Source organism: Triturus cristatus, chromosome 7, assembly GCF_964204655.1.
Source record: "Triturus cristatus chromosome 7, aTriCri1.1, whole genome shotgun sequence".
In the NCBI taxonomy this organism is placed as follows: Eukaryota; Metazoa; Chordata; class Amphibia; order Caudata; family Salamandridae; genus Triturus; species Triturus cristatus.
Genome location: NC_140590.1, coordinates 1402203758 through 1402218797, shown reverse-complemented (window position 1 = coordinate 1402218797; position 15040 = coordinate 1402203758). Strand labels below are relative to the sequence as shown.

Genomic DNA, 15040 nt, shown 5'->3' with positions numbered 1-15040 from the left:
GAATGGCAGAAAAAACAGAATTTTGTCTTTGGAAAAGTTCCCTGACCATTGAGGAAAACCATAGAGGATCCCATGAGGTAGTGCTGGGCGTGCTCAAAGGGCATCCCAGTGGATGTAGTGCCTATTTGGTCAAATAACAAAATTAAAGTCCAAGTGTTATTGTTTGTATCAACCCAGGCCCTAGTTCCCCTTCAGAACAGGGCTCCCAAGAAGGTTTATTCCAGCACTGAAGTGCACCATTTTGGGTCCTAGGAACTTTGCTGGCCCCATCTATGCGCTGTACATCATATGTCAAGCAGCGCTATTTGAGTGTCACTTCATAGGTGACATACACTCTAGTGCATTCCACAACATTTGTTAGACAAACAGCCAAAATTTAACATGCATAGGAAGGAAGCCTCAATTTCCATTGCAAATATACTCTCTTACCGCCAATTCTAAGGTTATTACAATGGGAGAATCACAAATACTTGTGATAAGAATCTCTAAAAGCTAACTGATTCCAGAACAAAAATGGATGCTAAATGGCACATGCGCTTCCAGTTCAAGTTTTATAAAATGGCCATGACCCAGTCTTTCCAGAGCACTACTCAATTACAATTCACTATTATTTTGTATATGCTATTATGTTATGTTAAGAATTTTGAAAAACGCAAGGTTACTCCATTCAGAGTGTCCCCGCGTTAGGTTTCCACAGGTCACAAGGGTCTCTAAAAACACACCAGTACTCACTTAAAGCTGTCTAAAGAACCCAGTTTTGAATTTTCTTTTTGGAACATGGTTTCTGAACGTTCTAGTCTCAAATCAAGAGCGAGGGAGTTCCACAGCTTAGTAGTTAGGTAGCATCTGGTGAGGTGGTAAAATGCAATCAAGGAAAGGAGGAGTCGCAAGCCTTTTTGATTAAAATTTTTATGGCAAATACATAGTGCCTTGAAAGAAATTATTCCTTAATAGAGAGCCAATGAAGCTTAAAAAGAGCTGCACCAGTGGGAGAATATCTAGGAATACTTATAAGCATCCGTGCTGCAGCATTTTAAACCCTTTGGATCATTTTTAGTCTGCCCTGGGTAACTCCAAGATAAAGCACATTTGAGTAGTCTAGTTTAGACATTTGGAGGGCCTGAACTACTGCTTTTCTTGCCAACTCGGGAAGGGATTCTAAAGTCTTCTGGAGCATTTTTAGATTGCCGTTGCAGGTGCCGGCCAGAACATTTACCTGACTGTCAAACGACAGGGTGCACTCAACACAAAGCCCAGGTTTTTACTTTGAGTTTGGGAATATGTGTTCCAGATTACATGTCAACAATTGGTTTTATATGTCAAAGAGTGCTGCACCTATCACACCCATAACACACACACCTCACACACGAAAATAGTGCCTGGCTCCAAATGCTCGCACACACTGCTTGTGTGTATGTGTGCCCCCTTCAGATTTCAGTGTACATTCATAGATGGGAGGTCTGGGCCACTCTTCTCCCACTGCATGCTGGCTGGACCATTGTGAGGACAAGGTAGAAGCGTAAATGAGGGAGTGTCCTCCCAAGATCGGAGGACACCTCAGAGAGGAAATGAAATGTTCCACTCTACCCTGTTGTGCACAAAAGAATAGCAGATATGGATGGCAGGTTGTAGGCCCTCCAAATGGTTGAATCAGAATCTGATAAGTGGCTAATTACAATTTAGATGCAGCATTAATTTTGATGTTTTCTTTAAGTACTGGTTTGAAGAGGAATGTGCAAGTTGAGACATAAATTTCACATCCAAAATTAATTATAGGTATCCTATACTCATGATCAGAAATCAAGAGATAGTCTTGGTAGCTAGCCCACTTTTCTACCATGTGCGATTGACAGAAATCAAGATTCTGGGACAATATTTTGTTTTGTGGTACTGACAGAGGCATTGGTTCAGTCAAGCAAATATTTTGAAATTGACATAAGCGCAACACTCTTTAAACTCTTCAATAGTTAACTTACATTTTCCATTGGTTCACTCACTTGTGGCTCCTCTTTGATTGACTAAAAAGGGGAATAAATTAAGTCACAGATGAAATATAGGTTGTTTTGTGAATTATCACAAAAAGGTGCCATAGCTTTAACTCAAGAGATTTATATCTGTTTTTTCTGGGTGCATATACATTCTTTTTCGAGTCAGGAAAAATGAGGATGATTGAAATTTGAAGGACAAATTTGAAGTTATTGCATGCACATGATGCAGTTTTAAAAGTGAAGCTGCCAAATGCAACCCAGTGTAGCAAGAAGACACTAGAAAGGTGGGTGTGCATTGTAAAAGAAGATCAGCAAAGAGCAAAAGTCAAAGAATGCTGAAGAAAATTAATTGATTCAAGATTTTTCATAAGATGCCCAGTTCAAAAACAGAGGAGGCAGATTAAGAGAAAGATGCATGTACCTTGCAATTAATATCTTGTTTTCATTTTAAATAAGATGGAAATAAGATGATATTTTTGGGAAATAAAGATACTAAAGGTTTAAAACTAAGAATCACATACAAGAGCAGAACACACTTAAAGAATGAGGTGTGAACAGGGGAAAATTGTCCAATGGCAGGTTTGGTTTCATCCCAACTACCATTTTGAGTGTATGTGTTTTAAAAATGCCATAGTCAAGCTTCCAAATTTGAAAATTGGCATGTTCAAGCTTCACGTCTAATTTTAAAAGAGACCACAGACTGCATTGCAATCTTTGCAAGAACAGGATATGTCTCACAGCTAGTCCGCAAACATCCTGTGAAAAATTGTTTCAAAAGTTGAAAGAAACAAAAGTAAATTTACTGCCACAATGCCTGGAGGTGTCCTTTTAGTGTAAGGATCAGATTAAAGTTTAATACAATTCTCAAGACATATTTACATGGACTTGGAGGGTAGATTTGTAGCAGAGGCCGTATGTAAATAGATCCTTATCTGTTTATAAGTGCTGTAAATCTGATGTCAGGGGATCAAAATTCTTGCAGAGGCGCCTTGTCCTTTTTCTATCTGCATTTCCTTTGAGATTAATGATATGTCTTACTCTAATCACAATTAGTTTTCTTCATTCTTGACCCAGAATTTTTCTCAGGCATGTTTTTAATTTTTTTAAATCTTTGGTTAGTCCTGATCAGACTTGAAGCTTGTATTGGCTGACATGTCCCTTTGGCACAGAAAAGTGGAAATCTTGAAACTATCACCTCTAGGTTCTCTTCAGGAACCTGTATACACATATTCTCAAGATATTGAAGATTTTTCTAGTGTGAAGTAATGTGAAGAGGAAAGGTGACAAAGACTAGTGCTTCGATACGGTCAACAACAACAGACAGGCACCATTGTCAGACTGGCACACTCAGAGATGCTTTACTGACAACAGTGAAGAAAAAAAAGATCATAGGTAGTTTGAGCAAGAGAAAGGTAGTGACCCAGCCACCTCTTATAAAGCTGGAAAATCAAAGTTTGAAAGCATAAACATTGTTTTGGCAGATTTAGTTAGCAACAGCTTGTACATTCTTTGGACATGTTCATGGCATTGAAAAATGTACTAGTTGTTGAACTGCATCTTTGTATTGAAATGATACAAGTTGTTGTTTTATTGTTCTTTGTATTCAGAAGATTCTTTGACATCAATTTATATTTCATTCAGATTACTCCATGAAAACTGATACAAATACTAAAAAATCCTCAATTTCATTTTAATAGAAATAAAAATAACAATTTAAAAAGATTGTAATGTGCCTTTATGTAAGTCAGTTGTGACTTCTGTGGACCCCCACTTAATCATTACTTTAATCCCAGGAACCCCACTGAATCACTATTGGAATTTGCGTACCCCTAACCTGAGACATTATTGGAATTTGGGGATCCTAGCCTAAGCAATTTAGATAATTTGAACTTCAAAAGAATACACAAAAATATGGAAACAAACATTCATCAAACACATACACAGATGATGAAATATATTATTTAATTCACTGGCAAATATATAAAAATCTAAATGTTAATTTTAATGGCAAGTCTGGCTTGTTTAACATAATTTGTGACCACCCATTATCTGCACTATATTCTGCTTGATACACTTGCACTGCTCCCACAAATCAGTATGAAGATACCAGTTTAATTTTTAGCCTCCAATTTCAAATTCCTTCACATTTACATAATGTTTTAAATTGTCAATTTTCATTCTCAGTTATTTATTTGTTCATACTTTGTTAATCTGTTAACATTATTGAAGTTTCTCAGCAGCTGCTGACCCCATGAGGAGGCGTGGAGGACCCCTAATGGTTCCTGAACCACAGATTAAGAACAGCTGGTGTAAGCCAATATTATGATAATTGTACCAACACTGAAAGCAGTGTACTCAAAAAAGATGTTTGCAACTTAAAGTGGAATTGTGCCACATCGTCATCAACTGACAAAGTTACACTAACCCAATGTTGTGTAAGCAACCAAAGACTTTACATCTGGTCTAAACTAGGGAGGGTGCTTGGGGTGGGAGACTGTTGGATGGAGCACCTGGAATAGAAAGCAGCACTGTTTGCTTCAAAACCCCATCCACCCAACATTTGGCATTCCAACCTGACAAACAATAACAACACTGTCAACACTAGGATTCATTGAAACCAGTGGCAAGTAGGTGTTGTTCAGGAAGGGTTAATTTGAAGCAATAAGGGGATTACCCGCTCCACTACACCCTTTCACTGAAACAAATGGCAAGTGCAGCCACCAGATAAGAAGATAGAGCCAGTAGTGAGGTCCTCAGATCCCTAAAACAATAGGACACCATGCAGAATGAATGTATGACGTTACAATGCATACATTTAGAACGCATACCTTTAAAATGCAGTTTTTACGTTGCAACATCCTTTACAACGCATACATTTACATCACATACCACTACAACACATTTTTTACAACTACATTTACAACGCATTCCATTACATCGCATTATATCTGTACAATGCATACCATTACAATGCATACCATTACATTGCATTTAAGGTAAGTGTTGGATAGTGTAGGAGTAAAAATTACTATTCTAACTCCAGGGGGTGCAATAGTAGGGTAAGTGTTGGAAAGTGTAGGCGTACTATGCACTGTAATGGTATGCGTTGTAATGACATGCGATGTAATGCCTGCATTGTAGTTACATGCGATCTAGTGTCATGCATTGTAGTGACATGCAATGTAATGGATGCGTTGTAGTGACATGCGTTGTAAAGGATGTTGCAATGTAATGACTGTGTTGTAAATGTAGTGCGATATAATGACTGCGTTGTAAAGGCTGTTTCCCATGCAGAAGGGCTGCGTTGCTTTCATGCAATAGTAAAGGGTATAGTCAGTGACACTAAAGGTGTAAATAGCATGCACAAAACAGCAGGCAGTGACCTAGGGCTTTTATTGAACTCACATCACAAATTGTGGCCAGACAGGTTGACAATCTTTGGCACAAACCTTATCATTCTTCAACAGACTTAAAGCGCAGATAATATAAATGGAAACTTGTAAACAAAAACCACACTTTGGGATTAACGGCATGACAATCTTCATAACTAGTGTCCGTCTTTTATATTCATTGTTAAAACTTTTATAATCCTTTTTAAGTTTGTCTGTCCCAGCCTTTGCTGTATTCAGTCTCGGTTCTTCTATATTATTTCAATAACTTGGTACAACCAGACTTTTTACACTTTAACATTGGTCCATTAACACCCTTTACCTTGTGAGGGGCTCATTATGAGCTCTACTTGAAACCAGTAGAAGTAATACTGTACTCGGAATTACTGATATCAAGAGGTAATACAATTCCCTTGCGCAGTATTATTACCCTATTATGGGTTTTGGTTATTGAGTAGTAATAACTACAGAAATCGATCTATGTGCACACATTTTCCCTCGAGGACTTTTATCTGGATACAGTACTGCTGGTTTTCACTTGTGAAATGAGTTTGGGGAAACAGTTGAAGTTGAGGAATTTAAGGCAACACTCACAATCCCAATTCAACCACTAATTCCCATCAGCAGCCAAATTGGGCTTTTCAATAATCTCCTATACAGCTACCATTTATATTATCCTAGCCATTGAAATCTTTCTGAACTTAAAAATATTGCCAGAGTGAGAAGTTAAATGTAGACTGGATCATGGGAATATAATACTATAGACAAATGAACGTTCAATTGGAGTTACTTGTAAGATACTCAATGGCACACATACATACAAATATCTAAAAACATAGATATGAGAATATTTTCACTTGCCTCTATTTGAAATAGGATCCCTTTTTTAAAGAAACAAAGTAGTAATAAAATAATTCATTAGGTTTTAAGTAGCAAACAATATCACAAAGACAAGAGAATTTTGCTAGGAGGTGATCCTGCGGCCTGCTGGTTGCATAATGAGGCAATTAATCTTGGTAAGTGTAACAAAAATTCAATTTCTTTTTTTTGATTTGAGCTTTGCAAACAGCAAAGCTAAAAAGTTTTTTTATTTTTTTTAAAAGAGACAATCTGCGCTGCCCTTTGCAGCAGTGTGAAATTCCACCCTACAGCAGTATGAAATTCCAACCTCTGATTTCATAAGGCAGCAGAAGGCTAAAGGGGCTTGCTTGCAGTCACCTGTCTCTTTTGCATTAATTGTGCTTTTACACGCTACCTTTTCGACTTTTTCCCTTACACTACCATAAAGATTCAGGCTGGTTCCTTCACACTTTCTCACCGTGGAAACACACTTACATCAACATTCTGTTCTTGTACTTTTACATATGCTTCCTCCCGAAAAGACTACATAACAACATTTTGTCAGTCCTAAAAATGTTGGACTCTTTAAGAGCTGCCAAATCTGGTTAATGGTTAATTCCCTCTCCACCCTTTTCACACTGGTTTCCAATGAGAATCAAGTGAAAATGTCTGCAGGTAGGCAAAATGTTCCTTTTTAAGTTTGTCTTCCACATCTGGTGTAGATGCAGATCATCCATAGAAACTGAAAGCACCATGTTTCTTAAACCAATAATGGAAAATGAAATTCTACCAACCCTGCAGCCAGCACTAGATTTGGAGGAGCAGATTGTGATTGTGGTTGTGGAACCTCTGCCCTAACCACTTGGCACTCTGTCGGGCTAAGTCTAAATAAAACATTGCTTGTGACATAATCAAAAGTTTGCATAAGAAAGTCACAGCTTCTCATGGATTGTCTAAAAATAATAATTTTCTACACAGATAAACATAGGTGTGCATTTATATAGTTTTTGCAAGATAAGAAAACTTACTTCTTCCTCTTCCACAAGATATCAAAACGTGGGCCAACTGATTGTTCTTCATTGTAACAGAAGTTAACATAGTAGATGTGTTAAACACAAAAAAGCCAACCGAGTGAAACTCTTGAGATTTAATCTATCATATTATGCACTAAGCTACATCAGTCTGCTTCTAGACATACACACAAATGTGACAGGATGTCCACAGACTTCACCAGGTGTCATGCTTCATCATAGGACTCCCCTCGCTCTTCAAAAGCCTGGTTTGATGAAGAGAAGGCCTATACCCTAAAGTCAGGGAAACACTTCTAACTAAGTACAGACCAGTGAAATAATGATAAAATAAAAACCAATGTGGTACACCAATATGACCTTTTTTTTTTGTGTATAACAGATTGTGGTTGGAGACCAGCTCACACTTGAGGCCCTATAGCCTCCTGGTTCCCTACCATGGATAGTCTCCAGGGTTTATGTGTTTTGAAGATGAAAGAAGTCCCAACGAGTTATGCATTCTCTACTGACCAATCTGTGTGAACTGAAGGTCACTTCTAGTATGACTGGAAAGACTTAGGGCCATATATATATATATATATATATATATATATATATTATCTACTGGCAGTCGCCAGTAGATAGTTATAGTTACAACCTAGTTTCCATAGGAAATCTCAAAATTCTATTTTGAATAACTTTGGCGCCGGTTGACAAAACCTCGCAAAATTTTCAAAACAAATGGGGCCCTCCGTTCAGCTCCTACCCTGAAAGTCTCGGGGTGATTCATCAAGCGGGGGCCGAGAAAAAGGGGGGGTCCCAAAACGCATTTTCCCCATGCATTTTTCCATAGGACCTTTAGTCGCAGCTACAGCCCGAACGGCTGAACAGAATTACGTGAAATTTGGCAGAGAGGTAGCCATAAGGTCAAGGAAGTGCCTTTTGCAGGTCTGGAGTAAATCTGTTCAGTTTTTCCTGAGAAAATAGCATTTAAAAGCATATCAATATCTATACGCGCGCACCGTGCGCGCACTGTGCGCGCACCCTGCCGTGCGCGAGCGCAATTCTGATTGGTTGTTAGATGTCGGTAAACATTCGAATCGGTCGAAACCAGGAAGTGTCGGCCGCCATTTTGTCTCTCGCAGTCTGAGGGGGTGAAAAAAAAAGGTGGAGAATGTGAAAAGGGGGCAGAGTGGACAGTTCCTGACCCCCTAGCCTTGGTTAGGGGGTCACAGAAGGACCCCCAAGGGAGAAAAAAACGATTTTTTTTTTTTAAATCGCTCGGTGCGCGCACGGCACGTACTGCGAACCGTGGGTGCTCGGTGCGCTAAGCGCACCGAGCGCCCACAGCGTGTGCACGGTGCGCGCACGGTGAAAAACCTGAAAAAAAAATACATTAATAAATACATAACTTAGCATTTAAAAAAACGTACAAATTCACTGAAAAAACCATTGGTTTCACACACGTTATAGTTACGAATTAGCATTTAAAAAACCTTGCAAATTCACTTAAAAAACCATAGGTTTCACACATGTTATAGTTAGCTGGACATTTCACTTGTAAAAAACCAATGAAATTCCCCCGTTATAGTTAGTGCAGGCAACTATAACTCACGCGACCGCAATCCTCTGCTGAAGACGTCAGATATTACATCACTGATGACATATGTGTCTTTATGAAAAATAAATATTTGTAATATATGTATAGCTAAAGATTAATGGAAGAAGACATGGGTAAATAAGTGTCTAAATACAGTGATGTAATATCTGACGTCATCAGCAGAGGATTGCGGTCGCGTGAGTTATAGTTGCCTGCACTAACTATAACGGGGGAATTTCATTGGTTTTTTACGAGTGAAATGTCCAGCTAACTATAACATGTGTGAAACCTATGGTTTTTTAAGTGAATTTGCAAGGTTTTTTAAATGCTAATTCGTAACTATAACGTGTGTGAAACCTATGGTTTTTTTCCAGTGAATATATATATATGTAAAGCTTTTTCAGGTCACAAATGGCCCAATTCACAGAATCGGGCTGTTTGGGACTGGAAAAAAGCATCTTTCTATGTACAAAGCCCTAGTTTGTGATTCTATAACATCTAACTAAATAACAAAATGGCTTTGTGATTCGGCATTAGGAAGGGGTATGTTAAGGGTGTCCCTTTCTAATACTGACTCACAGTGGTATGCATGAATGTTTTGCGACCGAAATGCGATCACAAAATATTTGCATTTACTGCCTACTTCAAGTAGGTGGTAACCCAATCGCTCCCAGGAAGGGGTTCCGAAGAGATCCCTTCCCATTTGTGAATGGTAGTAAAAACGTTTTTAAGTGCATGAAGTGGTCCCACGGACCGCTGCCTTCTCTTAAAAAATTAAAAGAAAACTTTTCATTTCTCTTTTTGAAACACATCCCATTTTCCTTTAAGGAATGTAAAAACAAAAACCACTTTATTTAAAATAATCACAGACATGGTTGTCTGCAGACCACTATCTCTGTGATTTTAGTGTTTCCCAATGGGTCGCAAATTGCGACCTACAACATGAATATTGTGGTAGGTCTATTTGCAACCCACTGGTAATCGCGAAATGTGTCAAAGACAAATTAGTACATGGGTGTTTGGGATTCCAAAATAGCAAAACACAAAAATTCACTATTTGCGAATCGCAAAGCCAAACGTATGTACATCTGGCCCCAGGTCCTGATGAGACCCAACAAATAGCAGTGGGTCGAAATATCGATACCCCTTCCCATGGTTGACTTACGATTATGGAGAGAACATCTATCTATCTATCTATCTATCTATCTATCTATCTATCTATCTATCTATCTATCTATCTATCTATCTATCTATCTATCTATCTATCTATCTATCTATCTATCTATCTATCTATCTATCTATCTATCTATCTATCTATCTATCTATCTATCTATCTATCTATCTATCTATCTATCTATCTATCTATCTATCTGTCTGTCTGTCTGTCTATCTATCTATCTATCTATCTATCTATCTATCTATCTATCTATCTATCCATCCATCCATCCATCCATCCATCCATCCACCTATCACCTTTTGTTTGAGCACTGCATCAACTGCACTTTTTTCACTGTACACATTGCACCCTATTTAAAGAGGCCCAAAACTGATGTATTTCTTGAATTAGATTATGTATGTTTTGGATTCTTTGCGATCCACATACATAGCAATAGTCTTATTACCTTTGAGTAGCACAGGAGGTAATAATCTTAATGAGTCCCTTGGGACAATTGCTGTGTTGACGAAATTAATTTTGTTAGTGTGGCGCTGGCTTGTCTTGTTTTCTATAAAAATATCAGAACAGCAGTTAGAATCAAAAACATGGATCTCAAGGTTAATGTTAAGACTATAGACACGATGTTATTTTGTGTGACCCCGAGGAAGGCTCGGGCTCAAAACATGCATCAGCAGACAAAGACAATATGTGATGTTTTTAATTGTAACTGATGACTTTCTCAGTCTAAACCTCTGCAGATTTTGTTTTTTTCTAAGGAAGGACTTGATCTGTTTCCATGGTGAAAATGAGGATGAAACTCATCCAACATTGGTGGGTTTAGGTCAGAGAGTTTCTCCATGTGTGAGTTTTCATAACTGAATGTTATACATTGCATAGTAATGTGCACATGTGTGTGGATACCCATATTTTAACTGCTCTTCATATAATCAGCAGCATTAATGCCTTACCATAAGTAGGTGACCATATGGAGTCTATTGCACAAGGGTAGCATGCAATGGGTGTGCAATCCACAAGCATTATGGGCGTGAATACCTGATGCCAGTTATGGGCACTGGGGTGGCATCAGGATAGTGTTGCCAGAATGCTGTCTGACATGAATATTGTGCTATAAAAATCTTATACAAAAGTATTGCCCCATTGGAGTTAATAACAATGTACACAAACTGAGACGACATAGTTGGGAATAATATTTAGGACACAACATTTATGTCGGACGATAATTCTTTCTACGATATTCTAACATACAATCTGCAACTGGATGGCAGGAATATGCTTTTCTTCACAGTCCCTCGTAGCATTTTATTTGATAAAAAATTATTTTATTTCACAATCGACAAAATACATTTGTAAATGAATACACATACGAGGAAACATTCTCTATCATTAATAGAGTAAATAATGTAACAAAAAGCATTATACATATCTTTCATTAGATAAGAGTGTGCAATAAATTACACATGGTAAATATGACACCCTGAGAACCCAAGTTTGTTCAATAATGCCTATATTGATTTCGACTCTGGTTTTCCAATGTTTTATAGGAGCACAGATCAGTTTCCCAAGCTTCTGAGCCTTCCAACCTTTCCTCTCATATAAACCTTTTTCCAGATTATACATAGCTAAGAGACTTGAAAGCCACTGTTGAAAAGTGGGGCGTCCAGGATCCACCCAGGTGGATGAGATGCAAATCCTTGCTACAGCGATGGCTAAGAAGACAAACTCATGTTGTACCAATTGTGTTCCTTTCTTGGTGACGCCTAGTAACATGAACTCGGCTGTGAGTTTCACTTGAATCTTTAACGTTTGCGCCAGGAATTCTTCTATTGCTCCCTAAGCATGACGCAAACATATGAAGTATATCTGCATCTGCACTATGGCAGCAGGGACATAGAATCCCTTACAACCACCCCATTGAGCAATCTTGGCTGACGTGTAGTATAGTGATAAATTGTTTTGAAATGTTGTGCTTGTATACCAGCTACCCTCAATACATTGCGGCCAAGCTTAAGTGAGGCCATAAACTCATCCCCTTCAATATTCATCTTCTGCTGCCATTTCTCACCATACTTAGCTAAATCATCCATCAGTAATCACCTCAGACCACCATAAATCAGGGTAACAGTACAGCCATCTGGATCTCTTATTGCCTTAATAACTTGGTCTTTAGAGAAGGCTTCCCCCCCTTTCTACCTTGCGATGGAACTATGTATCTGGAGATATTTTAAAAAGTCCCTCCGATCAATATTAAAAAGGAGTTGAGCCTTCTAAAATGAAATTATACCGTCTGAATCAAGCAAATCCACTCTCTTCCTCACCCCCAGTGCATCCCAGCGCAACATAACCCCATCATTAAATATCTCTGGGAGTGATGGATTTCCAAACAGAGAGGAATAATAATTCATCCTTCCGAGCCCAAGCTTGTTCCTGACACTGGTCCAAACCACTGCTGCTACACCAAGAGTCTTAAATGTAACTTTTTTGTAGCAACTTGCTTCACTGAATCTCAGAAGCCAGTTAGGGGCCTCTCTCTCTCATAGCAGTTCGTATACATCTGGAGGAGCATCTCTTCTCCACTGGTCCACAACCTTCCCTCCCAACAGCCATCGAAATTATTGAATTGCTGCAGCCCAGTAATACATTTTAGGGCTCTTCCAGTCTTTCCTTCTGCCTAAACAAATCTGTTAATCATCTTTTCCATTTTCTTAAACCAGTGGTTCTCAAATGCTAGGGGTATCGTTCTAAATAGATATAAAATCTTTGGAAGAAGTATCATTTTAATAATGTTATATCGTCCCAAAATCGAAAGATGCAAATTATTGAGCCTTTCCAGATCTTTTTTACTTTTTTGTATAACTGGGGTGAGGTTTTTTCCACAACTTTGCCCAACTCTGAGGTTATCGTGACACCGAGATAAGTTGCACATTCAGTCACCTGTGAGTCCGACAAAGCAAGTTTGCTATTGATTACTATTTGTGTCTTTTCTCAGTTAAGCCGATAGCCAGATAACAACCCAAAACATTCTGCTTCGTGTTCTATTTCGATTAAAGCCGCATGCGGATTCGCGGCTGTTATTGCCAGGTCATCTGCATACCCTAGAATTTTTGTTTCAAATCTGTTCAATCGGATAGGGTGGATTCCTATGTTTGCCTCAATTTTCCTAATTAGGGGATCTATATTAAAAGCAAATAGAAGGGGGGAACATGGACACCCCTGTCTTGTCCCTCGTGTGATAAAAGTAGGTTCACTCTGTCCACCCATTTTCTGGAGTCTGGCCTATACAGTGTCTGTATGGCCTTTATACACCCATTTCCTACCCCCACATTCTCGAGTACGGCCCATAGGTAATCCCATGAGACCCTACTTAATGCCTTCTCTGCGTCAAGTCGGATGAGTGCCATAGGGCCTCCAGTGACTGCAGTGCCATCAAACATGGTAATAACTCTGAAAATATGTTCGGCCGTTCCTCTACCAGGGATGAACCCATACAGCTGGGGTGAGATGCCTTTCCCTATGATGATACTCAATCAATTTGCTAAAATGTTTGAAAAAATCTTTGTGTCACTGTTCATAAGACTAATGGGTCTATAAGATCCGGCCTCATTAGGGGGCTTCCCTTTCTTTAAGAAGTTAACTATGTTAGCTTCTGCCCATGACTCCGGGGGTATCTCCCCTTTCTGTGTCTGGCGCAATACCTGTCTTAAGTCATCCCGCAAAACTGGAAAATATACTTTATAAAATTCTAATGGGATTTGATGAGTTCTGAAAAGCCTTGCCGGAAGGGAGTTCTTTGAGGGCACTTTGAATTTCCTCATCTGTAAATATAAGTTCTAAGGCCTCTGAATCTTCCTGTGAGAATATCTCAGTAGTAAGCAAATCCAAATATTCCTTTATATATTTTAGCTACTTATGTCCCTCTTCCCCATATAAATGTTCATAATACCTTTGAAATACCCTAAGTATTTCCCTGATCTCTGTGACTTCTTCGCCCTTTTGGTTTTTGACCTCTATGATGTCACCCCTGGCAATTTTCTGTCTTGTCCTAGTGACAAGCATGTGCCTAACTTGTTCGCTATATTTGTAGCATGACTGCCTTCAGGCCAAAAAAGTTTTTGCTGATCTTTCTGCCACAATTTCTCCAGCCGCAGCTTTTACGAACACCAATTTCTGGAGAATCCTTTCTATGCTTTACCCAATAGCAATAGCTCTAACCAGCTCTTCTATATCCAGCATAGAGTTGTACATGGTATTTAAACGTTGTTTAACTTCTTTATTCTGATTTAGAGAGTAGCTCAAGGTTTCCCCTCTAACCCCCGCATTAAGAGCATCCCACACCATACCATAACTCGCACTGCCCCTATTAACCTCCAAGAATTCCCCAAGCCATTTGTTCATATGTTGAACATAGTTAGGATCTTGAAATGTCCAATAACTTTCCGGCGCATTCACCACTATGCCTGTTATCTCCAAGACCAAGGGATTGTGGTCAGACATAGCCCGGGGAAACATCTTAATAGTACACATTGTAAGGATCCAGTCATGCTACAGCTTTATGTGGTGCAGAGAAGTATGTGCTACCCACCTCCTGTGGTTTAAGTTGTGCCCAAGCATCAGAAAGCCCATTGTCTTACATCATTTGAATAAGGGCCAGATGTACTTTTTTTTCCGACCTACATAATTACTTGGGTTCCCCTTCCATAGCCCCCCATACTGTTTATTTTTAAATCGCCACACAAAACGATCGGTAGAGGCCACTTGACCAGTTCTAAGTTAAGAAACTCAAACACTTCAGGATCATCATCCGTAGATCTATAAATTGTGCAAAGTGTGAAGTTAAATCCCTGCAATTGCCATTCAACAATTACCCAGCGACCTAGTCTATCAGCTGAGCGAGCTTTGAATATAATCCTTCCCTTCTTGGCCAATATAGCCACCCCGCGTGTTCTAGTCCCCTGTGTGGTATGTGCTTCAATTGAAACCCCAATTGCTCTAAAAGATTTGGAGACAAGATCATGCCTGACTGAGACGGCTGTGCTGCTCGC

The 15040-nt window shown here is 39.0% G+C and overlaps 1 protein-coding gene across 9 annotated transcripts in view; it reads right to left on the bottom strand.

Annotated features, from left to right (window-relative positions):
• BCAS1 (brain enriched myelin associated protein 1) overlaps window positions 1-15040 on the bottom strand; it is a 452678-nt gene that overhangs the window by 66113 nt on the left and 371525 nt on the right. For 5 of the 9 annotated variants that reach the window (XM_085619124.1, XM_085619120.1, XM_085619122.1 and 2 more), the window contains one exon: window positions 1977-2018. The exons of the other annotated variants lie outside the window; for them this stretch is intronic. In XM_085619124.1, coding sequence (XP_085475250.1) covers window positions 1977-2018 — 42 coding nt within the window. The remainder of the gene's footprint in view (window positions 1-1976; window positions 2019-15040) is intronic. 9 annotated transcript variants of the gene reach the window in all.